The following is a 19,598-nucleotide window of genomic DNA, read 5'->3' on the forward strand; positions in this document are numbered from 1 at the left end:
GGTTCCCACCGGCTCACTATAGGAGAAGAAAGCCCAAACCACCCTCGAATTACAGCTCCTTTGAATATGTTTTCTCCCAAATGATAGATAAAACTTTAAGCCCCCAAACAAGCTGTCCAAGAGCTTATCTGTTTTCACCAAGTAGTGTTCAAAAACCCTGAAGTCACGAGCCTTGCTGGAGCCAAGGGTGTACAGTAATGACTGATCTCTGGCGACTTCTTCACTTCCCGAGCACTTGGCGGCCACAGTCAGTCCATTCACTCAGATGAGTGCATTTCCCATGATTGGCAGGGCTGGACATTCTCCAGAGCGTGGAGCCCGAGTCACCATGGAGTCACTGTGATTGGCAGGGCTGGATGTTCTTCAGAGCTTGGGGCCTGCCCGAGTCACCCTGGAGTAGCCGTAACGGTCAAGGTCCTCTGGCCTACAGCTCCAGCCCTCGGCTGTTGGCATGCTGACCGCCTTCTCTGGGCCCCGGCCTTCTGATAGTCACAGGGATTAGATGAAATGTCTGTCATGTTGAGGAATCAGAGGTTTTCTTATGAAGATTACTTTCCTGCTTTCTTGCCAACAGCGCAGGGCCTGTCCCTAGTCGTCTTTCATGCCAGGATATAATGGAAAGGAAGTGGCACTGAAACTGGTGCCTGGCCAGCTTCAGGAAGCTCTGCTTACCTAGCACATGACTGGCCACCCATCAAGGCGGTCTCCCTCCTCCTCTACACCCAGAAGACTCGGTGGTTCTCTCAGCTGTGTAGTTCAAAGAGTCAGTGGCTCCTGTGTCTCTCACGAGGGTAAACCTTTGCTCTACGTATCTGACGTGTATGTCAGGCCTTGGCTCACTGCCTCTTGCAGGCTGGTCATCACTCGGGAGGTCTCCGAGCGAAGTGAGTAGACCGGACCCTGCAGAGCTGCAGGATCGCAAGCTTAGGGCCTGTCACATGCCCAGAGTGCTCCCTGAGTGTGAGGGGGCTGTCCCAGCAGCATCTCTGTCGAGCTGAGCCCAGCTGTGGCTTACTAGGTCCATGGCTGCCCTTCCAGCCTGTCTCTGCATCTTCGTAAGGAGGGTTATAATTTGGTGCAGAGTAAATGAGGTGGTTCACATAAAACCTTCAGCACCTCATCTGCCCAGCAAGACACCTTCAGTGAGAATAGCTGCCATCCCCACCATCACAAGATGGCTCCTGCTGGCACTTTTGACTGTGAGATCAGGGCTGACGTGGGGGGCCAGGTGCCCCTTCTCCTCCCCAGAAGTCATTCGAGCCCCCATAGATCTCCCGCAGAAACATGCCGCCTCCCAACAGGCAGCTCGGCCCATTATAGACTCCTGGGCCCAGACAGTCTTACTCCAGCTATAAATAAAAATTCCTGCCGCGGAGCGCAGCAGCGAAGCCCGGCACCAGCCAGATCCTAAAATAGACTCCAGGCTGTGGTGAAGGCGTGTTTTCTGCTCCATGGCCAGCCCTGCATTCTCCCTGCCCTTGTGAAATAAATGTGATCTTAAAGGGCCTGGAAACACTGCTTGTGGGAGGCGGTGGATACTGGATTTGTTGACTGCAGTACGGGCATGAGCCTGCAGGGCCAGGGAGGGGCCGGCCTGGTGGTGATTAGAGAGCAGCCCTATGTCTCCCCCGCACCCCCTACCACCACCGCCGCCCCCTGAAGGTGATGTTCAGGCCTGGCTGCTGTCCCATAGGACCGCATAGCTAGAATACCAGAGCTGAGCCCAGGCAGCCTGGTTGTTGCTGAGGGAAGGAGGGAAGGGCAGCCAGCCGCTCTGTCCCAGAGACACGCACCCTCCTTCCCTTCTCCCTGGCGGCCGCCCCTCTCCTCTGCCGTCCTCACCCGCAGTGGCTTCCCCTGCGAACCCACACCCGCACAGCCCAGGCAGCTTGTCCACGACCCCCTGCACCCGCCGTTGAGACACTGCTGAGTCAGGCAACGTTCTGGGCACCTTGGTTAATAACAGTGTTAGGAGCCATTCCTAAGCATTCCCTCATTCAGTAAGTATGTACTGAGTTAATTAAACGCCTTGGCTCTGTTTTTCGAGGCGCTCCTGAGGGTATTTTGGAGGGCAGGAGAGGAGAGCTGATGCTGATTGCTTGTCACCCAGCCAAACTTACAGGGTGTCTCAGTAAATGCACACAGAGCCCCTGGGAGGGAAGAACTGCTGTTTCCATCCCCGCTTTAAAGAGGAGGAGACTGAGGCTCCAAAACTCACAACCCCTGCCCGAGGTCACACAAGTAGAGCTCAGGACCTGAGTGCAGGTCTGTATGACTTGCGCACGTGCCCTCAGGAGTTATCTCAGCTTCCAGAAAAGGCACCCACTGTGTGTGTGTGTATGTGCACGTGCACGCGTGTGTATAAGTTAGGGCTTGGTTACTGCAGGGCCCACTCCAGTGCTCTGTGCGTTTTCATGCTTCAGGGATGTGGGGGTGTCAGTGAGCACACGTCAGGACCCCAGAGCCAGCATTTGGCCTGGTTCGTTGTGGCTGCTATAACAGATTACTGCAGCCTGGGTGGCTTATAACAGCAAGTGTGTTTCTCGTGGTTCCGGAGGCCAGCATGGTTGGGTGAGGCCCTCTCCCTGGTCACGGACTTTTCTTGGTCCTCACATGGCAGAGGGTAGAGCCTCTTTTCTGTAGCACAGACCCTAGCATCTGGTGGGGTGAGGATTTCAACATACAAATTTGGAGGGGCACCGATGTTCCGACCATAGCAGCACTGTAGGTGAACTGTGAGCGAGGCAGAGTCGTGGCCCAGGGAAAGGCCTCTGTGTGTGGGAGCGAGTGTCCAGCAGGCCTGGGGGCCGGACTCCTGCGAGAGTCTGCAGCCACTGCCTCAGCGCAACCAGCGCAGGGGTCCCTCAGACGGTCTCCCGGGACTGGCCGGGCCGTCCCCTCCCTCGGCTGATGCACTTCACTCGTGGTCTCCTCTGGGCATCTTCTCAGCCACTGAGAGCGCCTCCCTGTGGCTGTGGGGGGAGCATCCTCCAGAGGTGAAACAGCCCCCAGAGCCAGACTCGCCACCCACAGCAAGGCCCTGGCTTGGACGGCTGCTCTGAGAGGTCAGATGGAAGGCGTCGGCTGCCGGCCCTGGAGAGGGCGCCCCGTGGAAGCTCAGGCCCCACGGCCCTGGGGAGAGGACAGCTGAGCCAGGGCTCCACTGCCGCGGGCTTCTTCCCAAAGAAGGCATGTGGACAGATGAGACCGACAGGAACCCAGGCCTCATTGTCATGCCGTGCTTCTTCGCTCATTCCCCTGTGTCTGGGTTGGCCTTGAGCTTCTGAGTTAGATGGGAGTAAGATGTGTGGGGACAGTCAGTTTCTAGGCAGGTACCCTGGGTCGGATATAAATCAACAGCCATGGGGCTCGTGGCCTCACCAAGGAGCGGGGGAGCTTTGAACTGTGATCCACAGCCCGAGGAGGCTGATGAGGGGCAGAGAGGAGTGTGACTGTCCCTTGTGTGACAGCAGCTCTCCCCCCAGGTTGAAGTGTAGCTTTAGAGAAACGCTTAAAGTGATGAGTGGCTTTAGCCTCTCATTAGTTTAAGTCTTCATTTCCTCTTGCTTCATGGATTTCAAAAATCCTGTGCCGGGTATTCCCTGGCAGTCCAGTGGTTAGGACTCCTTGCTTTCACTGCCAGGGGTCCAGGTTTAACCCCTGATCAGGGAACTAAGATCCCACACGCTTCACACACAAAAAAAATCCTATGCCAACATGTAGAGAGGACAGCTGAGCGAGCGGTGTGCCTATTTTTTTGGGGGCGGGCTTTTGTCAAGTTCCAGCCCCTCATGGTGGGAAGTGAGCCTGGCGGGGGCTCCAAACTCAGCCCCTGCTGCACATTCGTCCCCGTTTCTCCAGGACAGTGGGCAGGCCTGGCCACCCCAGGACTGTTAGCTGGTGGTCTCCAACCCTCCTTCCACAGCACAGCCCAGGCCCAAGTCTGTGCTCCCAGGCTCTGCTCTCTGCCCAGCCTGATCTCAGGCTTTTCTTTCATGATGGGACCCTCGGAGAATGGAGCCTTGCAGTCCTAAAGGGGGCGTCAGAGGCATTGCACTTCGTCTGTTAAAGAAAGAAAGAAAGAAAAAGATGGACAGAAAGGGAAATGTACTCATAAATTTTTAGTGTTTTGGGAGCACAATTCTTTCAACCACGTTTAAGGCTTATCACTTCCCTTCCAAAAGGATTTGAAGTGACTACAATATTGAAAAGGCTTGCAGTATTTGACTTTCAAGAACTAAAATCAGAGAGATTCATCAAAGAAAGAGTCAAAATGAGTAAATGTGACCAGGTATCTGCATACGCTCGGTTCAGTCATGAGGTTCCTGGAAGGACAGTCGGCATAGATGGGGCTGCATAGGTTCAATTTTCTGACAGAGGATGGGACCCCCCACCTCCACAGTGTGGGATGGGGGCTTGCTCTCCTTGGGGGGGCACCGCGTCCCGCCGTGTAGACGCTGAGGACGGCTCTGGGTGGTCTTCAGGCTCTCCTCAAGGGGCTGCCGAGCCAGGGTTGGGGGACCTCCAGCCAGAGGGCCGCAGGGGTGGTTTGGCCTGAGTGGTGTCCTCGTTCGAAAGACCACGATCGGCCCGTCACGACTCAGCCGAGTTAATCTAACAACTTTCTCTCTTGTCTGTTTTCCTCTTCCCTCCCCTCGTGTTCGTGTCTGTGTTCCACTCTGACTCTGTAGTACAAGTCTGTGTTTAGGTCCTACTCGCAGGATTTCGTGCCTCACAGCCAAGCTTCCGTCCAGCCTTTCCTTCCGTCTACCTCCTCTTCCTCTCCACACTTCCCACCTGTCCACCAGTCTCAGAGCTCTGACTTAGCCGTGCCACCCGTGGCCAGTCTGCCTCCCAGCACCCTGGACGGGCCTCTCTCATCTTCTCAGGAGAGCAGCTTTCACGGGAACACTGTCTGCCTTCCTTCCGAAACCTCTTTCACTGACTCGCCCCAGACGCCTTCGGTGAGAACTCAACACACACACCTCCACGCGGGGCTGCACATTCTGCGAAAGCCTCCGCCCACTCTCGCTGTCGAGGCCATTGCTGACATTGGCCCCGTCGCAGTGTGGCTGGGCTGAGGGGTGCACAGGGCCCCCTGGTGAGATGGTAGCCCATCAGCTTCCAGAACAGAAATGAATTCCCTGTGGATTCCCAGCAAACTAGGATCTGATTTTCCACAGATGGTCAGTGGCTACTTAGAGACGATCTGTTGTCCTAATCATCAGGTGTAAATCCTGCTGGTCTTCCGTGCGGTTGGGAGATTCTAGAGAAGTGCAAAGAGGCCTCTGATGGCCCAGAGGCAATTGCGTGTAGAGTTGCTGTGGCACTGGGGGTGGGGGCCTGCTTGCCGTGTGGCCAGGCGGCCCGCAGTGCCTCCTCCGGGCTCAGGGCAAGGCTGCTGTGCCCGGGGACGGGGACAGGGCAGGACAAGTCCAGGCGCCTGCAGCCAGCCCTCCAGCGTCTCCTTCCCTCCGTGACTGCCCCCCATCCTGCGTGCCCTGCCCTCCATGATTGCCCCCCATCCTGCATGATTGCCCCCTGCCCCCCATGATTGCCCCCCGTCCTCCGTGACTACCCCTGTCCTCTGTGACTGTCCCCTGTACCCTATCCCCTGCCCTCCATGATTGCCTCCCATCCCCCATCCCTCGTCCTCTGTGATTGCCCCCCACTCCTGTGATTGCCCCCCGCCCCCCATGATTGCCCTGTCCTCCATGACTGCCCCCCGTCCCCTATCCCCCATCCTCCATGATTGCCCCCGTCCCCTATCCCCCGCCCTCCATGATTGCCCCCGTCCCCTATCCCCCGCCCTCCATGATTGCTCCTCGTCCTCTGTGACTGCCCCCTGTCCCCCGTCCTCCATGATTGCACCCATCCCCCATCCCCATCTTCGGTTGCCCCTGCCCTCCATGATTTTCCCCCCATTCCCTGTGATTGCCCCCCGTCCCCTATCCCCACCCTCTGTGATTGCCCCGCCTCCATGATTGCCCCCATTCCCTGTGATTGCCCCCATCCCTATCCCCACCCTCCGTGATTGCCCCCTGTTCTCTGTGACTGCCCCCCGTCCCCTGCCCTCCATGACTGCCCACCGTCCCACATTCTCCTGCCCTCTGTGACTGCCCCCTGTGCCATGCTGTGGCCCCTGCTGTCCCCGCTACAGCAGAGACGGAGGAGTATGCCTCCTCCAGGGCACTTTGAGGGCTAAAGTGCACTTTGGAGAAGCTCCAGCAGGAAATCTGAGTCCCCTCTGACAGAGGCAGGGAGTGGAAAAACAGCTTTGTCCCCTGACCCTGGGAAGATCCCCAGGGAATGGAGGGCACCATCTTCCCCTCCTTGAGAAAGAACGTCCCAGTCAGGGCCAGCCTGGCGGGGCCATCACAGGTGGGTATCTCTCATCCTGTCTCCCCCAGAGTGAGCACGCCTGTGAGGGGGACTACGTCAGTCTGTATTGCTCTGGCCAGAGCAGCGAGGAGCTGGCCCGCCCTCGAGGAGTAAGTAACCTCGGGCTGCCTCGTGCATGCGGCCAGGCCTGCGGCTCGGCCCTGCTCCCATCGGCCTGAGGCTCCCGTCGGCCTGAGCCTCCTACTCAAGAGCTGCCTGGCCCGGGGCCGACCTGGCTCTGCAGAGAGAGGACGGGGCTTCCAGTGGAGCCTTCTTTGCTTTTGCTTCCGCGTATGGGTCCCCTGCAGCCTGACCGGCTGGCCTGCTGGGAATCACAGAGCAGCTGGCTCGGCCCCGGTTGGCTACTCTCAGGGATTTCTTCCCACCCCATCTTCCGGTGTTGAGGCCTGTCTCCTGTCCATCCTCTGAGGCGGGGAATTCTCTCTCTCCCGCACTGAGCTCTCCAAACCAACACCCCTCCACCAGCATGCTCCACGACCACGCCCCTGCTCCCAGGGCAGCTGGTGAGACTCCCAGGCCTCACACCGTCGTGGTCGCCCTGGTCTTCTGCTGTGCCAGTGCCAGGCAGTTGAGGGGCCGTGATTCAGCTGAGTAGTCAGCTGTCCAGGTTTTGCTGCAGCAAAACATGAGCAAGTGCAGAACCTTCCAGAATAACTCTCCCACCCTGAGCCAGGCCCAGTCTCTAGAGGGGGTACCCTGAGGGTACTCCGTCCTCCTCTGGGGTCAGCTCAAAGGGCCCAGCCGTTGAAAGCATGGTCACTCTTATTATGATGACCCTGTAGCACCTCAGATATCCACACAAGCAGGCCCCACTTCAGGTATTAGCAAGCTGTAGAATGAGGTGGAGTTCCCACTCTGGTGGAATCCAGCCTGGTCCCCGAGAACTGTTTTTCCCCAGGTGTCCCCTTCATCTTCCAGGTCAGCCTCTGTACACGGAGCCCGTCCCAGGCTGACCTTCCTGGGCTCCCCTCCCCCTGTGACCCTCTATGAGGACGTTTCTGCATCTTTGTGTCCCGCCTCCCAGGTTCCCCCTTCTCTGTTGCGGCCCGGGCAGCAGACCAGGGGTGCCAGGGCCGTGTGGTCACTGAGAGGGGTGGGCCAGGTTCCTGGGAAGAAGCCAGGGTGCTGGAGGAGGGGAAGGGCTGCCTTGTGCTCCTGAGCAACGAGGCCCTTGGGAAGCGTGATGGGGTCAGGTGAGCACTGCGGTGCTGAGGGCGTCAGTGACTAGGAGGTCAGCAGAGGTGTGCTGCACAGCGGGCAGAGCCGTAGCTTTCAGCTCTGGCGTCAGGGGCAGGGCTGTGTCCCTCCCCAAAGCCTCTGTTTCTCTGTGTGCCCGGGCACGTGGATGACCGCCAGCTGGTAGGGTGTTGGTCAGGGCCACGGAGGAAGGGCATGCACTGGCTGAGCTTGGCTGTGTGGTAGGTAGCCCCTGGGGCGGCCCTTTCTGCCGGGAGGTGATGGGATGGCTCCGTCTAGGCCGGCAGCTGACAGAGGCTCTGGGTAGCGGAGCCTTCACTCTCCCTGAAGGCAGGGTACTAGTCGGAAGAGGCCGTGCTTCCTGTGTGCCGGTCGCGGTGGACGCGTTTATATCTCAGGCCACTCCCTGGGAACTCGCGCTCCGAAGCCGCATGCAGGCAGGTGCTCTGCGGAGAGCAGCCCAACAGGGGCAGCTGTCACACACCCAGCTCTGCCTTCTCTTCCCAGGAGTCACCCGCGGCGAAGGATGGACACTCCAGAGACGCCACATCGGCCAGCTGTGTGCCCGGGAAGGAGGGCAGGGACAGCGGGGACAGGTAGGAAAAGCCCCTCGTGGGGCAAGCACCCTGAGAACAGCGTGTCTACCATCCGGTGACCACTGCCCCTGCCCGCAAGGCCTCTGGGGGTTTGTGTTCACACCTGGGCTGTGCAGATGCTGTGCTTTTTACCAATAGAAAGTTTGTAGCAGCCCTGCGTCAAGCCAGTCTGTGGGCACCGTCTTTCCAACAGCATCTTCTTGCTTAGTGTTTCTGCATCGCAGTTTGCTAATTCTCCCAGGATTTCAAACTATATATTGATTTCAAACTATACACTATTACTGTATTCATTATGACAATCTATGATCTTTGAGGTTACTATGGTAATTGCTTTGGGGCATCACAGACTGTGTCCATATAAGATGGCAGACTGAATCAATAAACACGGTGTGCGTTCGGACTGCTCCACACTCTCCGAATAGCTATCCCCCGCACCCCCAGCCGCCCCCGTCTCCCTCCCTCTCAGGCCTCCCTGTCCCCAGATACACAGTATTGAAGTTAGGCTAGTTAATAACCCCACATTGGCCCCTAAGTGTTCAAGTGAAAGGAAGAATCGCTCCTGTGTCACTTTAAATCAAAAGCTAAAAATGATGGAGTTCAGCGAGGAAGGCATTTTGAAAGCCAGGACAGGCCTAGAGCTAGGCCTCTCACACCAACCAAACTGGTAGGCGTGTTGTGAAGGCAAAGAAAGTCCTTGAAAGAAATTAGAAGGGCTGCTCCAGAGATCACACGAATGGTAAGACAGAGAAACAGCCTTCCTGCTGGTACGGAGAACGTTTGGGTGGTCTGGATAGAAGAACAAACAAACCAGCCCAACACTCCCTTAAGCCTCATCCAGAGAAAGACCCTGATCTCTTCAATTCTCTGAAGGCTGAGTGAGGTGAGGAGGCTGCAGAAGAAAATTCTGAACCTGGCAGGAGTGGCTCATGAGGGTTCGGGAGAGAAGCCATCTCATAACACGCAAGTGCAGGCGAAGCAGCAGATGCTGACGCAGGAGCTGCAGCAGGTCATCGAGAAGTCCCAGCTGAGATCATCCATGGGGGAGGCTATACTAGACGGCAGAGGAAGCAGCCTCCACTGGAAGAAGGTGCCATCCGGGCTTTTCACAGCCAGAGAGGGGGAGTCAGTGCCTGGCTTCAAACGTCAAAGGACAGGCTGACTCTCTTGGGGGCTAACACAGCTGGTGGCTTGAAGCTGAAGCCAGTGCTCACTCACCATCTGAAAATCCTAGGGCCCATAAGAGTGATGCTGACTCTATTCTGCCTGTGCTCTGTACGTGAAACAGCAAAGCCTGGGTGACAGAACATCTGTTCACAGCGTGGTTCACTGAATATTTTAAGCCCACTGTTGAGACCCGCTGCTCAGAAGAAAAGATGCCTTTCAAAGTAGTGCTGCCCGTGGAAAATGGACCCAGTCACCTGCGAGCTCTGATGGTGATGTCAATGGGCGATGAAATCAGCGTTGTTTCCGTGCTTGCTGATGTAACATAATCCCACCCCTCAAAGGCCTCCATGCCAGCCCACAGACAGCCACTGCTTCTTGAGTATGTGCACACGTATTGTTCGCCTTACAACTATCCGTAACAGTGTTTTCTTCTTCAAATCCTAAGCCAACCTCTCCTCCGCCTCTTACGAGTTCAAGTAAAATGGAGTATAAAAGATTCCTACCCCCAAATTTTTTATCGTGAGTTTCTACAGGTAGTGTGTATATTGTATGTCGTGTGTATTCGAAACTGTTATGAATATGACTCTCAGTCCCTAGATATTTCAGCATGCCTCAAAAGTGCCAACCTGATTACAGTATGATTATCACACCCAAGAAGAGTAATAAGAACTTCCTTCTGATATGCAGATGATAGAAAGTGAAGAGGAAGTAAAGATCCTCCTGATGAGGGTGAAAGAAGAGAGTGAAAAAGCTGGCTTGAAACTCAACATTAAAAAAACTAAGATCGTGGCATCCGGTCCCATCACTTCATGGCAAATAGATGGGAGAAAAGCAGAAGCAGTGGCAAATTTTATCTTCCCAGGCTCCAAAATCACTGCAGACAATGAATGCAGCCATGAAATTAAAAATACACTTGCTCCTTGAAAGAAAAGCTGTGAGAAACCTAGACAGCATATATCTCATAAGACTGATTTTTTTGGAACCAGGTCAATCAGGATTCATGTTTGCATTTAGCCATATGTCTCTGTAATCTTTGGTAACATTCTCAGTGTTGGCCTGAGTCAAACCTGACCGGCTGTGGAAATACGTAGTAACTCTCCAACCTGCACGTAGAAAGGGTAATTGCAGGACCCGCCTATCAGCTCTGCCACCTGCGACTTCATGCTGACATTCCCTTCTTTGTGAGATGTTCACACGTTCAATTTTTCCTCACTCTTTTGGCTAAGGTTTGGCTGGGGGTCCTGGGTGCAGAGCTAAGCAATACCCATTGTTTTTGTCAAGCGTAAGCATAAATAGTTAAAGATATGGTGAAAACAGCAAGAGATAGGGGAAAAAATGGAAAGCTTTCCCCAGGGGACTGTTGACGAGGGCTGCCCACCCAGCCTGCTCTGGCCGCTCCTCAGAGTCGTGCCCATGGGGTCCATCTGTGTGACACGGCGCCTCAGGTCTCCCCGAGTGTTAAGGGGTGGTGGGTGTTCTACTCTAACACCCAGCGGCAGAGGTGTCTTGCCAAGACACCTTATGTCTTAGATACTGAGTATTAAAAATGAGGCCTCTGACCACAAGGCCAGTCCGTGGCTCACGGGGTCCTTCATGAGAATGATGGGAATCACGGATAAAACCCTGGGGGAAAGCAAGGTGCCTACAGATCCCATGGCCGTCTGCCTGCTGCGTCCCCCCCCACTCCCCATGTGCTTCCTCTGGGGGTTCTCTCCTCCCCACACTCCTGCTCAGTGCTTCAGTCCTAGCTTGCCCGTCCTACCCTCAGGCCCTCCTGGCCCTTGTCCCCACCAGCACTCCAAGGACAAGGGCCTGGTTCCCGCTCTTCAGTCTCCCAGAGAAGTGGCCCCGGGCAAAGACCTGGAATGGCATTGAGATGTGTGCTGGCCTGTCCCCTACCCCGCTGGCCCTGTGCTGTCCTCTCCTGGAGTACTGACCGTCCGTGCGGTGGGCCTTGATGCAGATGACTGAGACCGTTACTTCATCAAAGCTCTCAGTGGAACCTTCTTGATCTGTGTGCTTAATCCCTTCCACTTAACCGATGGAGCACGCAGAGAGCAGGGACTGTCCTGAGGTCACACAGCTCATCAGGAGCAGAGTTAGAAATCCAGTCTGCGTCCCGGCATCCGTCCACCCCCTGTGGAGGGATGGGAGCGGGTCTGGTCTTCACGTGGAGCTGCGGTCCAGGGAAGACTTGCTCGGGGAGCATCAGTACCACCCGGACCCCACGCACGGGTCACGCTGCCTCGGCCGCAGGTGCCTGAAGCCCCAGGCCTGCTGACACAACACAAACCACATCTCTTTCCAGGGCCCGGAAGTCACCAGACGCTCCAGAGGCTCAGTCAGAGGAGGAGGTGGACGAGCTCTCCCTCATCGACCACAACGAGATCATGGCAAGGCTGACCCTCAAGCAAGAGGTGGGTTCCTCACAGGCCGTACATGCAGCGTCTGGCCCAGAGAGAGGGTGAAGGGGTGTTGAGAAGGGAACCTGGAAGTGACCCACACAGAAAGGCTGCAGCCAAGTGCTGACCCCCGGTGGCCCTGGGCTGTTGGCTCTGCACCCTCTTGTCCTGGCCCCGTGCCTGGGCCACTGTAGGTGCTCCAGGACCCTGGGCACACTGGCGACTGCCCAGAGGAAGTGTGCTGTCCCTTCTCCAACACTTGGCGAGTGAGCTTGGGCAAGTGGCCTGTCCTCCATAAGCCCCAGACGACGGGACTCTGGAGGCTGTGGTGAGAACGAAGCCCACGTGGGTGCTCAGCATGGAGCCCTGTGTGCTGGGCCCTCCTTAGTTCAGGGTGTTTTCATGTTAGTGACAGAACCGTCCACATGGCTCTCTCTGCGGGGGAGGCACACGCCGATGAAGGGATTTCAGGCCTGGCCACACGGCTGCCTCCAGCCCGTGTCTTATCAGAAGAACCTCACTGGTGAACATAGTGCCCAAACCTGTCACCGCCCGAGGAGCTGAGCTGAGAGGGCCTTCCACTCCCTGCTGCCCAGCAACCCTGGGGACTCGGGGGAGCAGCTCCCAGTGACGGCCTTGACCCCTCCCCGGGGAGGTAGCCTGTTCTACACACGTGTTCTCCGTGACAGACATGGCCTTGTCATGGCCTGGAGGAACCAAAAGGTGGGGGCTGGCTCCTCTGCAGAGAGAATGATGTGACTTGCCAGAAGTTTCTTCAGAAAAAGCAGGTCCTGGGCGTCCCTGCCCTGCCTTAGCTAGAAATCCAGGATGCTCCCAGGACCCTGGGTTTCCAGGGATAAAGCCTGCCCTAGAGAGGAAGCCGCGTCTCTGAGGGCGAGTGCTGGAGACACGCGGAGGCACGCGCTGGGCGGTCTCCTTCAGGATTACAGGGAGTAGCCTGGGCCTTCTGGTCCTGTGACAGCTCTTTCTTGGCTCCAGGCCAGGTTTATGGGTGAACGCCTCCGTTTGCTCCTAGGAAAATAAGACTTTTCCCTTAATAGACAGGCTGCGGTCAGTATAAGCCACACTGGCTATAACTCAGCATCTTTGTGACGTATCTCACTCCTCTAAGGGCTCCTGGGAAGAACGTGTGTCCCTCCCCCAGAGAGCAGGTGTGGGTTCGGCAGCTTGCTGCAGCTCTCCTGGAAGCAGCCTGCCGTCTGCACTCTCGTCCTGCACCCTCCAGTCCTGCCTGCCTCCCTGTGGGCTCCCCCCTCCCCTTCTCCGCTCTCTGACCCGTGGGCTGGAGGACTGTTGGGAGCCAGGTCCCCGACCTGGCAGTGTCCTCGGTGCCCGGTGCCGTCTGTGGAGCGTGCGGGTCGGATGAGCACCCTGGCCTCTGCAGCTGGGCCGGGCCGCTCCCGGAGCGTGGGGGTGCCGTGAGGACCTGGGGGGTCTGTCAGCTCGTCCCTAAACCGACTCTCACGGCTGTACTCTGCCCCATGCCCTCCTCTGCTGTGCTCCTGCAGGGCGATGACGGGCCAGACGTCCGTGGAGGGTCGGGCGACATCCTCCTCGTCCATGCCACGGAGACGGACAGGAAAGGTACGGCTACCCTGTGCAGAGCTCGGCGGGGGCGGGGGGTCCCGCGGAAGCCACGGCTCTGCCCCCCTCCCTCCTAGCACTGAGCGGGTCGGAGCTGCAGGTCCTACGTGGGCACCACTGGTGGACAGTGACCCACATGCAAGGCCAGCGCCTGTACGCCCCAGCTCTCTCTCTGAGTGGGTGCTTTGCGTGCGGGTAGTGGGGCTCCGGCCTTGTCAGGGGGCGAGTTTCCGGGACAGAGCTCAGCACCTGCGGGCACTGCACAGACAGGGCCTGAGCAACAACACGCCTGCCACAGCAGTGAAGTCATGTTGACGTACGGGGAGCGTTTTCTGCTCTTCCTGATGTTTGGCCCTGACGGCCGCGCTGGGCTGCGTCTCTTTTCCTCTGGGAGCTTTGTGGGCAGACACTCTGTCCAGTCCCCCAGCAGCGGTACCGGCACCGAGCGGGGCTCCCGCCCTCGGCACAGAGACACCGCACTTCCGCCCGGGCCTTCGGGAGGGCTGGAGGAGCAGGGCCCGCCTGCCCGCTGGTGAGGGCGCAGGCCTTCCAGGTTGTGTTCTGGGGGCGGGGGAGGGGAGCCGTGAGGCCAGCGCCCGTGACCTTGGTCAGGCGGGAGGGGCCGCCTCCCCCCACATCCATTTCCTTTTTACATTTTTTAAATTGTCAGGTGACGGAACAGCAGCGTTGAAGTAGGGAGTGGAGGAATTGAAACACCTCAGTCTTGAAACCCTAACCCCCCAATTTCATGTCTGTACTCGACCTGGTCCTCGCGTCTTGACAGCAGGTTTCCCCAAGTATGTCGCCCAGATGGAAAATTTTAAATTAGGAAATCAGTACCAGAGTAATTGTTTGCATTGCTGAAAATTTGAAAACCGGAGAAAAAGAAGAAATGGCTCCCGCAGACTCTCCGCAGCCACGCTGTTGCCCTGCGGGTTTCTTCTGACCCGAGCACTGCACAGTCTTGGAGACCCTGGGTTTGAACCCTGGCAGGCGGCCTCTAGCCCCTGCCCGGCCTCAGCTGACTCAGCTTTGTGAAGCGGTTAGGCGCCCGGTGGGTGTGAAGGTTGCATGAGCTTAGATGAAACACACCTGGCACATAGGAAGTGCTGGGGGGTCTCTGCATCCCGGGACAGCCTCTGCAGTGCCCCCTCCCCCACGCCTGCTGCACCGGCCGGAGCTCCGCCCTCAACCTGGAGAGAGAGGCTGAATGGGGGCCAGCTTCAGACCTCGGCTTTTAGCAGGATGCTGCTGACCTGCCAGGTGCCGCGGGCTGTGGCCCAGGCCAGAGGGAGCCCGGCGGGCAGGGCGGCCCCGAGACCTTTCAGCCAGTACTGACTGTGCCTGGGGACGCGGCCCTACTGCCCCTGGGGGCTTCCACTCGCTCTTCTCCATGGAGGGGTTTTGAGGCTCCAGCATTTGTCCCCGGGATGGACGTTGAGTTAAAGGCCCTGGGCCATAGCAAACTCCTCAGGCAGGGGCTGCCTGCAGGCCAGAGACCACACCACTGGCTGGAGGCCCCAGGCTCAGGGCGCAGCCCCAGACCCCTTCTTTCAGAAGCAAGCCTTGGCTGGTGCTCAACCCATCTCTGCTTCCTCATCCCTCTTTGAACAGAAGCCCAGTCTTGACAGGAGTTGGGTGGTGCCGGGGGGCGGTGCTTGGAGTCCAGGAGGAAGCCCAAGCCCAGTGCCGCTGACCCCACTGTGGCCCCTGCCCTGAGCCCCCCTCAGGTCACCACTCTGCCGGCCGGGCCCCACCAGCATGCCCCAGACATGGGTGCAGGGGGCTTCTCCCCTCGTTGTCCTGAGGGTGATCAGGGAGGGCAGGGGACAGGAGCCAGGGCTCAACCAGGTAGGGCTGCTCAGCTGGAGAAGGGGTTCTCGGGGCCTCCCCCCAGCGAGTTGGGGGAGGGATGAGAGAAGACAGCAGACAGTGGTCTGTGTCTAGCAAGTGTGCGCTCAGCCTCACAGGGGGGACTGCAGATCAGCCTCCTGGGGAGGATCGCAGGTCAGCCTCACGGGGAGGGCCATAGCCTCATGGGGAGGATTACAGGTCAGCTTCGCAGGGAGGACTGCAGGTCAGCCTCATGGGGAGGACCACAGGTCAGCCTCACAGGGAGGATCACAGGTCAGCCTCATGGGGAGGATCACAGGCTTGGGAGCCAAATCCAGACTCAAACCTTAGTTCCAGCACAGGATAACCTGAAGTTCACTAGCTTGACCAGGTCCTGTGTCTCCAGGAGGGACCTTCATTTAAAACTCCCTTATTTTTTCCTCAGTGTCAGAGACTGCCTGGTTAGGAGGGTGTGTCACAGCTGTGAATAAAGGGACCGTTGTGAATCTGGAAAGTTTGGGAATCCCCGACGAGAAGCTCCCTAAAGGGAAAGGGAGGTGTTGAGTGGGAGTGGCCAGCCCGAGTACCACCCAGCCTCCAGGCCAGGCTCCTCCTAGGGGGCCCCTCCCTCCCCTGGCACCAGAGCCTGCACCTGGTGTGCCAGGTGTGCCAGGCAGAGCCCCAGGCCTTTCCCTCAGCCTCTCACTGTGTGGGGACTCCCAAGGCGGTTGTTCCTGGGCCCTGCTGCCCCTGAGCGTTACCTGTCACTTAGCTTCAGAGCCCTGCTGACAGGTCTGAATTGTGTTCTCTTTGCCCGTGATGGTTAAGACTCTAATCGTCAAGTCTTTGGGCAAACAAGAGGCCCTCAGCGTCTGGTCAGAGTGGGGAGCGCATCCTGCAGCGGGCATGCTGCCCATCGATGCCCACACCAGCAGCAGGCTAGCTGATTCGTTCCTTGCTCCTCCCTCCAGATCTGGTGTTGTACTGCGAGGCCTTCCTGACCACCTACAGGACCTTCATCACTCCTGAGGAGCTCATCCAGAAGCTGCAGTACAGATATCCTTGCCGCCTCACCCTCCTTCAGAGAGCCGTCTGCAGGGTGGGGGCAGCGATGAGGGGCAGTGCCCAGCCCAGCTCTGTATGTCCCGGCTTGAGGCCTCAGGCCAGGCTCCTTTGAGCCTCATTCTGTCTTGAGAGGGCCGAGTGACGTTACGTGATGTGCTTGGAACAGAGAGTGCTGCCTGGTGGCCATTGTGATCACTGGGTGATTCTGAGACGGAAGGACCTGATACGCCCTGAGGGGTTTCCCAGGTGGTGCTAGCGGTAAAGAATCCATCTGCCAATGCAGGAGACACAGGTTCTATCCCTGGGTCTGGAAGATCCCCTGGAGAAGGGAATGGCAACCCACTCCAGTGTTCTGGCCTGGAGAATCCCATGGACAGAGGAGCCTGGAGGGCTGCAGCCCACACAGTCGGACATGACGAGAACAATGCACCCTGAGGGAGGGAGTGTGTGGGTCCTGGGGATCCAGGTCACTGGCATGTGCAGCCTCTGGGAGCTGAGCCCTGAGCACCGGGGGTGACAGGTACAAAGTGCACGGGACGTGAGGGCATTAGGACTCCAGGGAACAACCCCAGGGCAGGCTCGGCCCCTCCACCTGCCAGCAGGCCCAGCAGTGGACAGAAGCTCGGCGTCCACGGCTCGCCTTTTCAGAGACGACGCCCCCCAGCAGTGGCCAAGGAAGACCCAAGGCTGGCAGGGACCTGCTCTGTCGCCTCTTTCTCAGATGCAGTCTTGCCCCTCCTGCCAAGACTGACCTGCAGCTCCTGTCCCAGAAGTGGGTCCCCTCCCGGCCTCGTCCTGCGTCACAGCCCGTGGCTGCCACCTGCTGGACAGCCCAGCCCTAGGCGGGCAGGCCTGAGTCCTTCCACTCTCCCCGCCCTCCCCTGTGCCCAGGCGTCCCCCGCCTGGCCTCCGTCTCCTCTGTGACCCGCCTTGGGGCCCCGGGCCCTCAGAACCAGACGGCCCACGCACAGACTTCCTGCCCTCCAGCTTCACACCTGCAGTGGCCGCAGTCCTGGCTCAGTGATGAGTGACTCACACCTGCTGAGACCCTCCTGGTGTCGGCTGTGGTGCAGAGCGCTGCACGGGCGACCTCACTCAGCTCTGATAGCATTTTATGTACTTATGTCACTGCACGGCAGTGCCCTGATACTATTTCCCACCACGTATAATTAGGGGAAGCGAGGTTCAGAGAGGGTCATGGGACCCGCATGGCAGTGTGGAGGAAATGCACCCATGCCCAGGCCTCCCAGACCCGGCTTCGCAGCATATACTCTGTGTGGCCACTTCAGGCATTTCAGTGGACAAGTCACAGCACCAAGACCTTGGGCACAGCTGGCTGGCGAGCCTTGGTGCGGCAGGCACCAGCACGGTCCCTGGTCTGCAACTCCCTCCCGAGTGCATTTCTAGAGAGCGGGTGGGAGGGAGCCGAGAAGGGTCCGGAGACGGCGAACCCAGGAGGGCAGCGAGAAGCCATGACACCCCAGGGCAGTGGGTCTCCAGAGCTGGGGAAGGACCTGGGGATGGATGACGAGAGTGACCTGCCCTGCCAGGCTGTGCGCCTCCCCCAGGGAACTGCTTTCCTCTGCCTGAGCTCAGGAGGCGGCCGTGTGTCAGTGCGTCACAGGGACCTTGGGTCCACCCTGGCAGAGAGGCAGGCCTGGGCATGCAGGCAACGGCTCTGCAGGCAGGAGAGGCTGGTGGTCAAGAGCGATCCTCAGGGTCAAATAGGTGCGGGCTGACCCCCGTCACAGCCCTGCCGCCCCGCACAGGCCTCTGCCCTCCCCATGTTCCCAGGGTTCACTCAGGAAGGAGGAGGAGGAGGAGGAGGAGGGCGGCCTTCCCTTTACGTCCCCACCCCTGCCCGCGAGGACGGCTGTTTCTTTAACTCGGGCTCCACGTACGAGAAGTTCTCACCTTTCGCCGACACATTCAAGAAGCGTGTGAGCAAGAACACGTTCTTTGTGCTGGTGCGGGTGGTGGACGAGCTCTGGTGAGTCCTTCTGCCCGCAGGATGGCAGGCCGCAGGTGTCGGCGTGCAGGCTTCCCCAGAGACCTGAGCCTCCCATCACATTTCCACCTGCGTCTCCTGGGTCACCTGCCCACCGCCCCGCCCAGGGTCCTGGATGGCTCGCTCCTGCCAGCTTCAGCGTGAGCCCCAGGAGGATGACCTGGCCGCTCAGACCTAGTCGGCCCTGACTTCCTCGTGGGGGCAGTGCCCTCGGCCACCAGCGTCGGGAGGGACCTTCTCATGCCCTCTGCAGCTGTCCCTGCTCCGCTGAGTGGCACTTGGCCATTTCCCTTCATTTAACAAACACAGAGCACGAGGTTCCTTTCCTGGGTCCAGAGAGCACCCCCAGCCTTGCCCTCAGGGAGGTGACCTGCTGGGGAGTGACCTCAGTGACCGCGGGGTGGGGCTGGGGCACACTGTGAGGAGGAAGTGCAGGGAGGTTCTGGGGGGTCCGGTCCGCAGAGCCCAGACGGCTTCTTGACCCATCACCCCCACGGGGCCCGGAGCTCCTCCGGGGCAGCATTTGTCTCCAAGCCCAGGCCCAGCATGGCCCCTCGTGCTTGTCCAGTGCTTCCGAGCATCCCCCGAGAGGACAGCAGTTACCTGCCACCATGGGGGCTCTGCCGGCAGGGTGCAGGGTACAGGCAGCCACCCCAAGACCCTCTGCCGCTCCCTTCCCACCAGCAGTTTCCCAGCTCTGCTGCGGGGTGTCCCGTGGCCCTCAGGGTCTTGGGGGCTTCAGGACTGGTGCCAGCAGCCCTTTTCTTGTGCTTGCCTCCTGCTCCTCCCCGCGTGGCCCTTGGGTCTCTAGCCTGGTGGAGCTGACAGAAGAGATCCTGAAGCTGCTGATGGAGCTGGTCTTCCGCCTGGTGCGCAGCGGGGAGCTCAGCCTAGCACGCGTGCTCCGCAAGAACATTCTGGACAAGGTCGACCAGAAGAAGCTGCTCCGGTGCGCCAACTCTGACCAGCCCCTGGCGGCCCGGGGAGTGGCAGCCAGGTGAGCTCCCACTGTGTGCCCGGCTGCTCCGGGCCCCCCCAGCAGAGAGGTGCTAGAAGCCGCCGCTCCCGTTTCACTCAGCGCACCCCTTCCCCAGTCCCCAGCCCCATGTCCAGTTCTGACCGGGCCTGTGATGGGGTGCCTCAGGGCCAGCCACCGGGGTCCCCCAGGCTGGGCCTGTCTTCCTGGGTGGTGATGTGTGGGCCATCCCATTTTAACAGGAAGTGGGGTGGCAGGGCATGTGTGGGCATCCCAGGACGGGGGGCAGGAGTGCCTTTCAGGATGTGGGCAGCACTGAGTTCTTTCTGGTGTTAATATAGCAACTGTTG

General features: G+C 58.8%; 1 protein-coding gene across 14 annotated transcripts in view; it reads left to right on the forward strand.

Annotated features, from left to right (window-relative positions):
- The window catches only part of RAPGEF1 (Rap guanine nucleotide exchange factor 1), a 137,237-nt gene that overhangs the window by 111,038 nt on the left and 6,601 nt on the right, over positions 1–19,598 (forward strand). For 8 of the 14 annotated variants that reach the window (XM_070378799.1, XM_070378795.1, XM_070378797.1 and 5 more), the window contains 8 exons: positions 4,692–4,964; positions 6,411–6,491; positions 8,107–8,195; positions 11,668–11,776; positions 13,291–13,366; positions 16,171–16,255; positions 18,162–18,254; positions 19,084–19,269. In XM_070378799.1, coding sequence (XP_070234900.1) covers positions 4,692–4,964; positions 6,411–6,491; positions 8,107–8,195; positions 11,668–11,776; positions 13,291–13,366; positions 16,171–16,255; positions 18,162–18,254; positions 19,084–19,269 — 992 coding nt within the window. The remainder of the gene's footprint in view (positions 1–4,691; positions 4,965–6,410; positions 6,492–8,106; positions 8,196–11,667; positions 11,777–13,290; positions 13,367–16,170; positions 16,256–18,161; positions 18,255–19,083; positions 19,270–19,598) is intronic. The other 6 variants (XM_070378804.1, XM_070378806.1, XM_005902763.3 and 3 more) reach the window with 2 other exon arrangements.

This window comes from Bos mutus, chromosome 11 (genome assembly GCF_027580195.1).
Source record: "Bos mutus isolate GX-2022 chromosome 11, NWIPB_WYAK_1.1, whole genome shotgun sequence".
NCBI lineage: Eukaryota > Metazoa > Chordata > Mammalia > Artiodactyla > Bovidae > Bos > Bos mutus.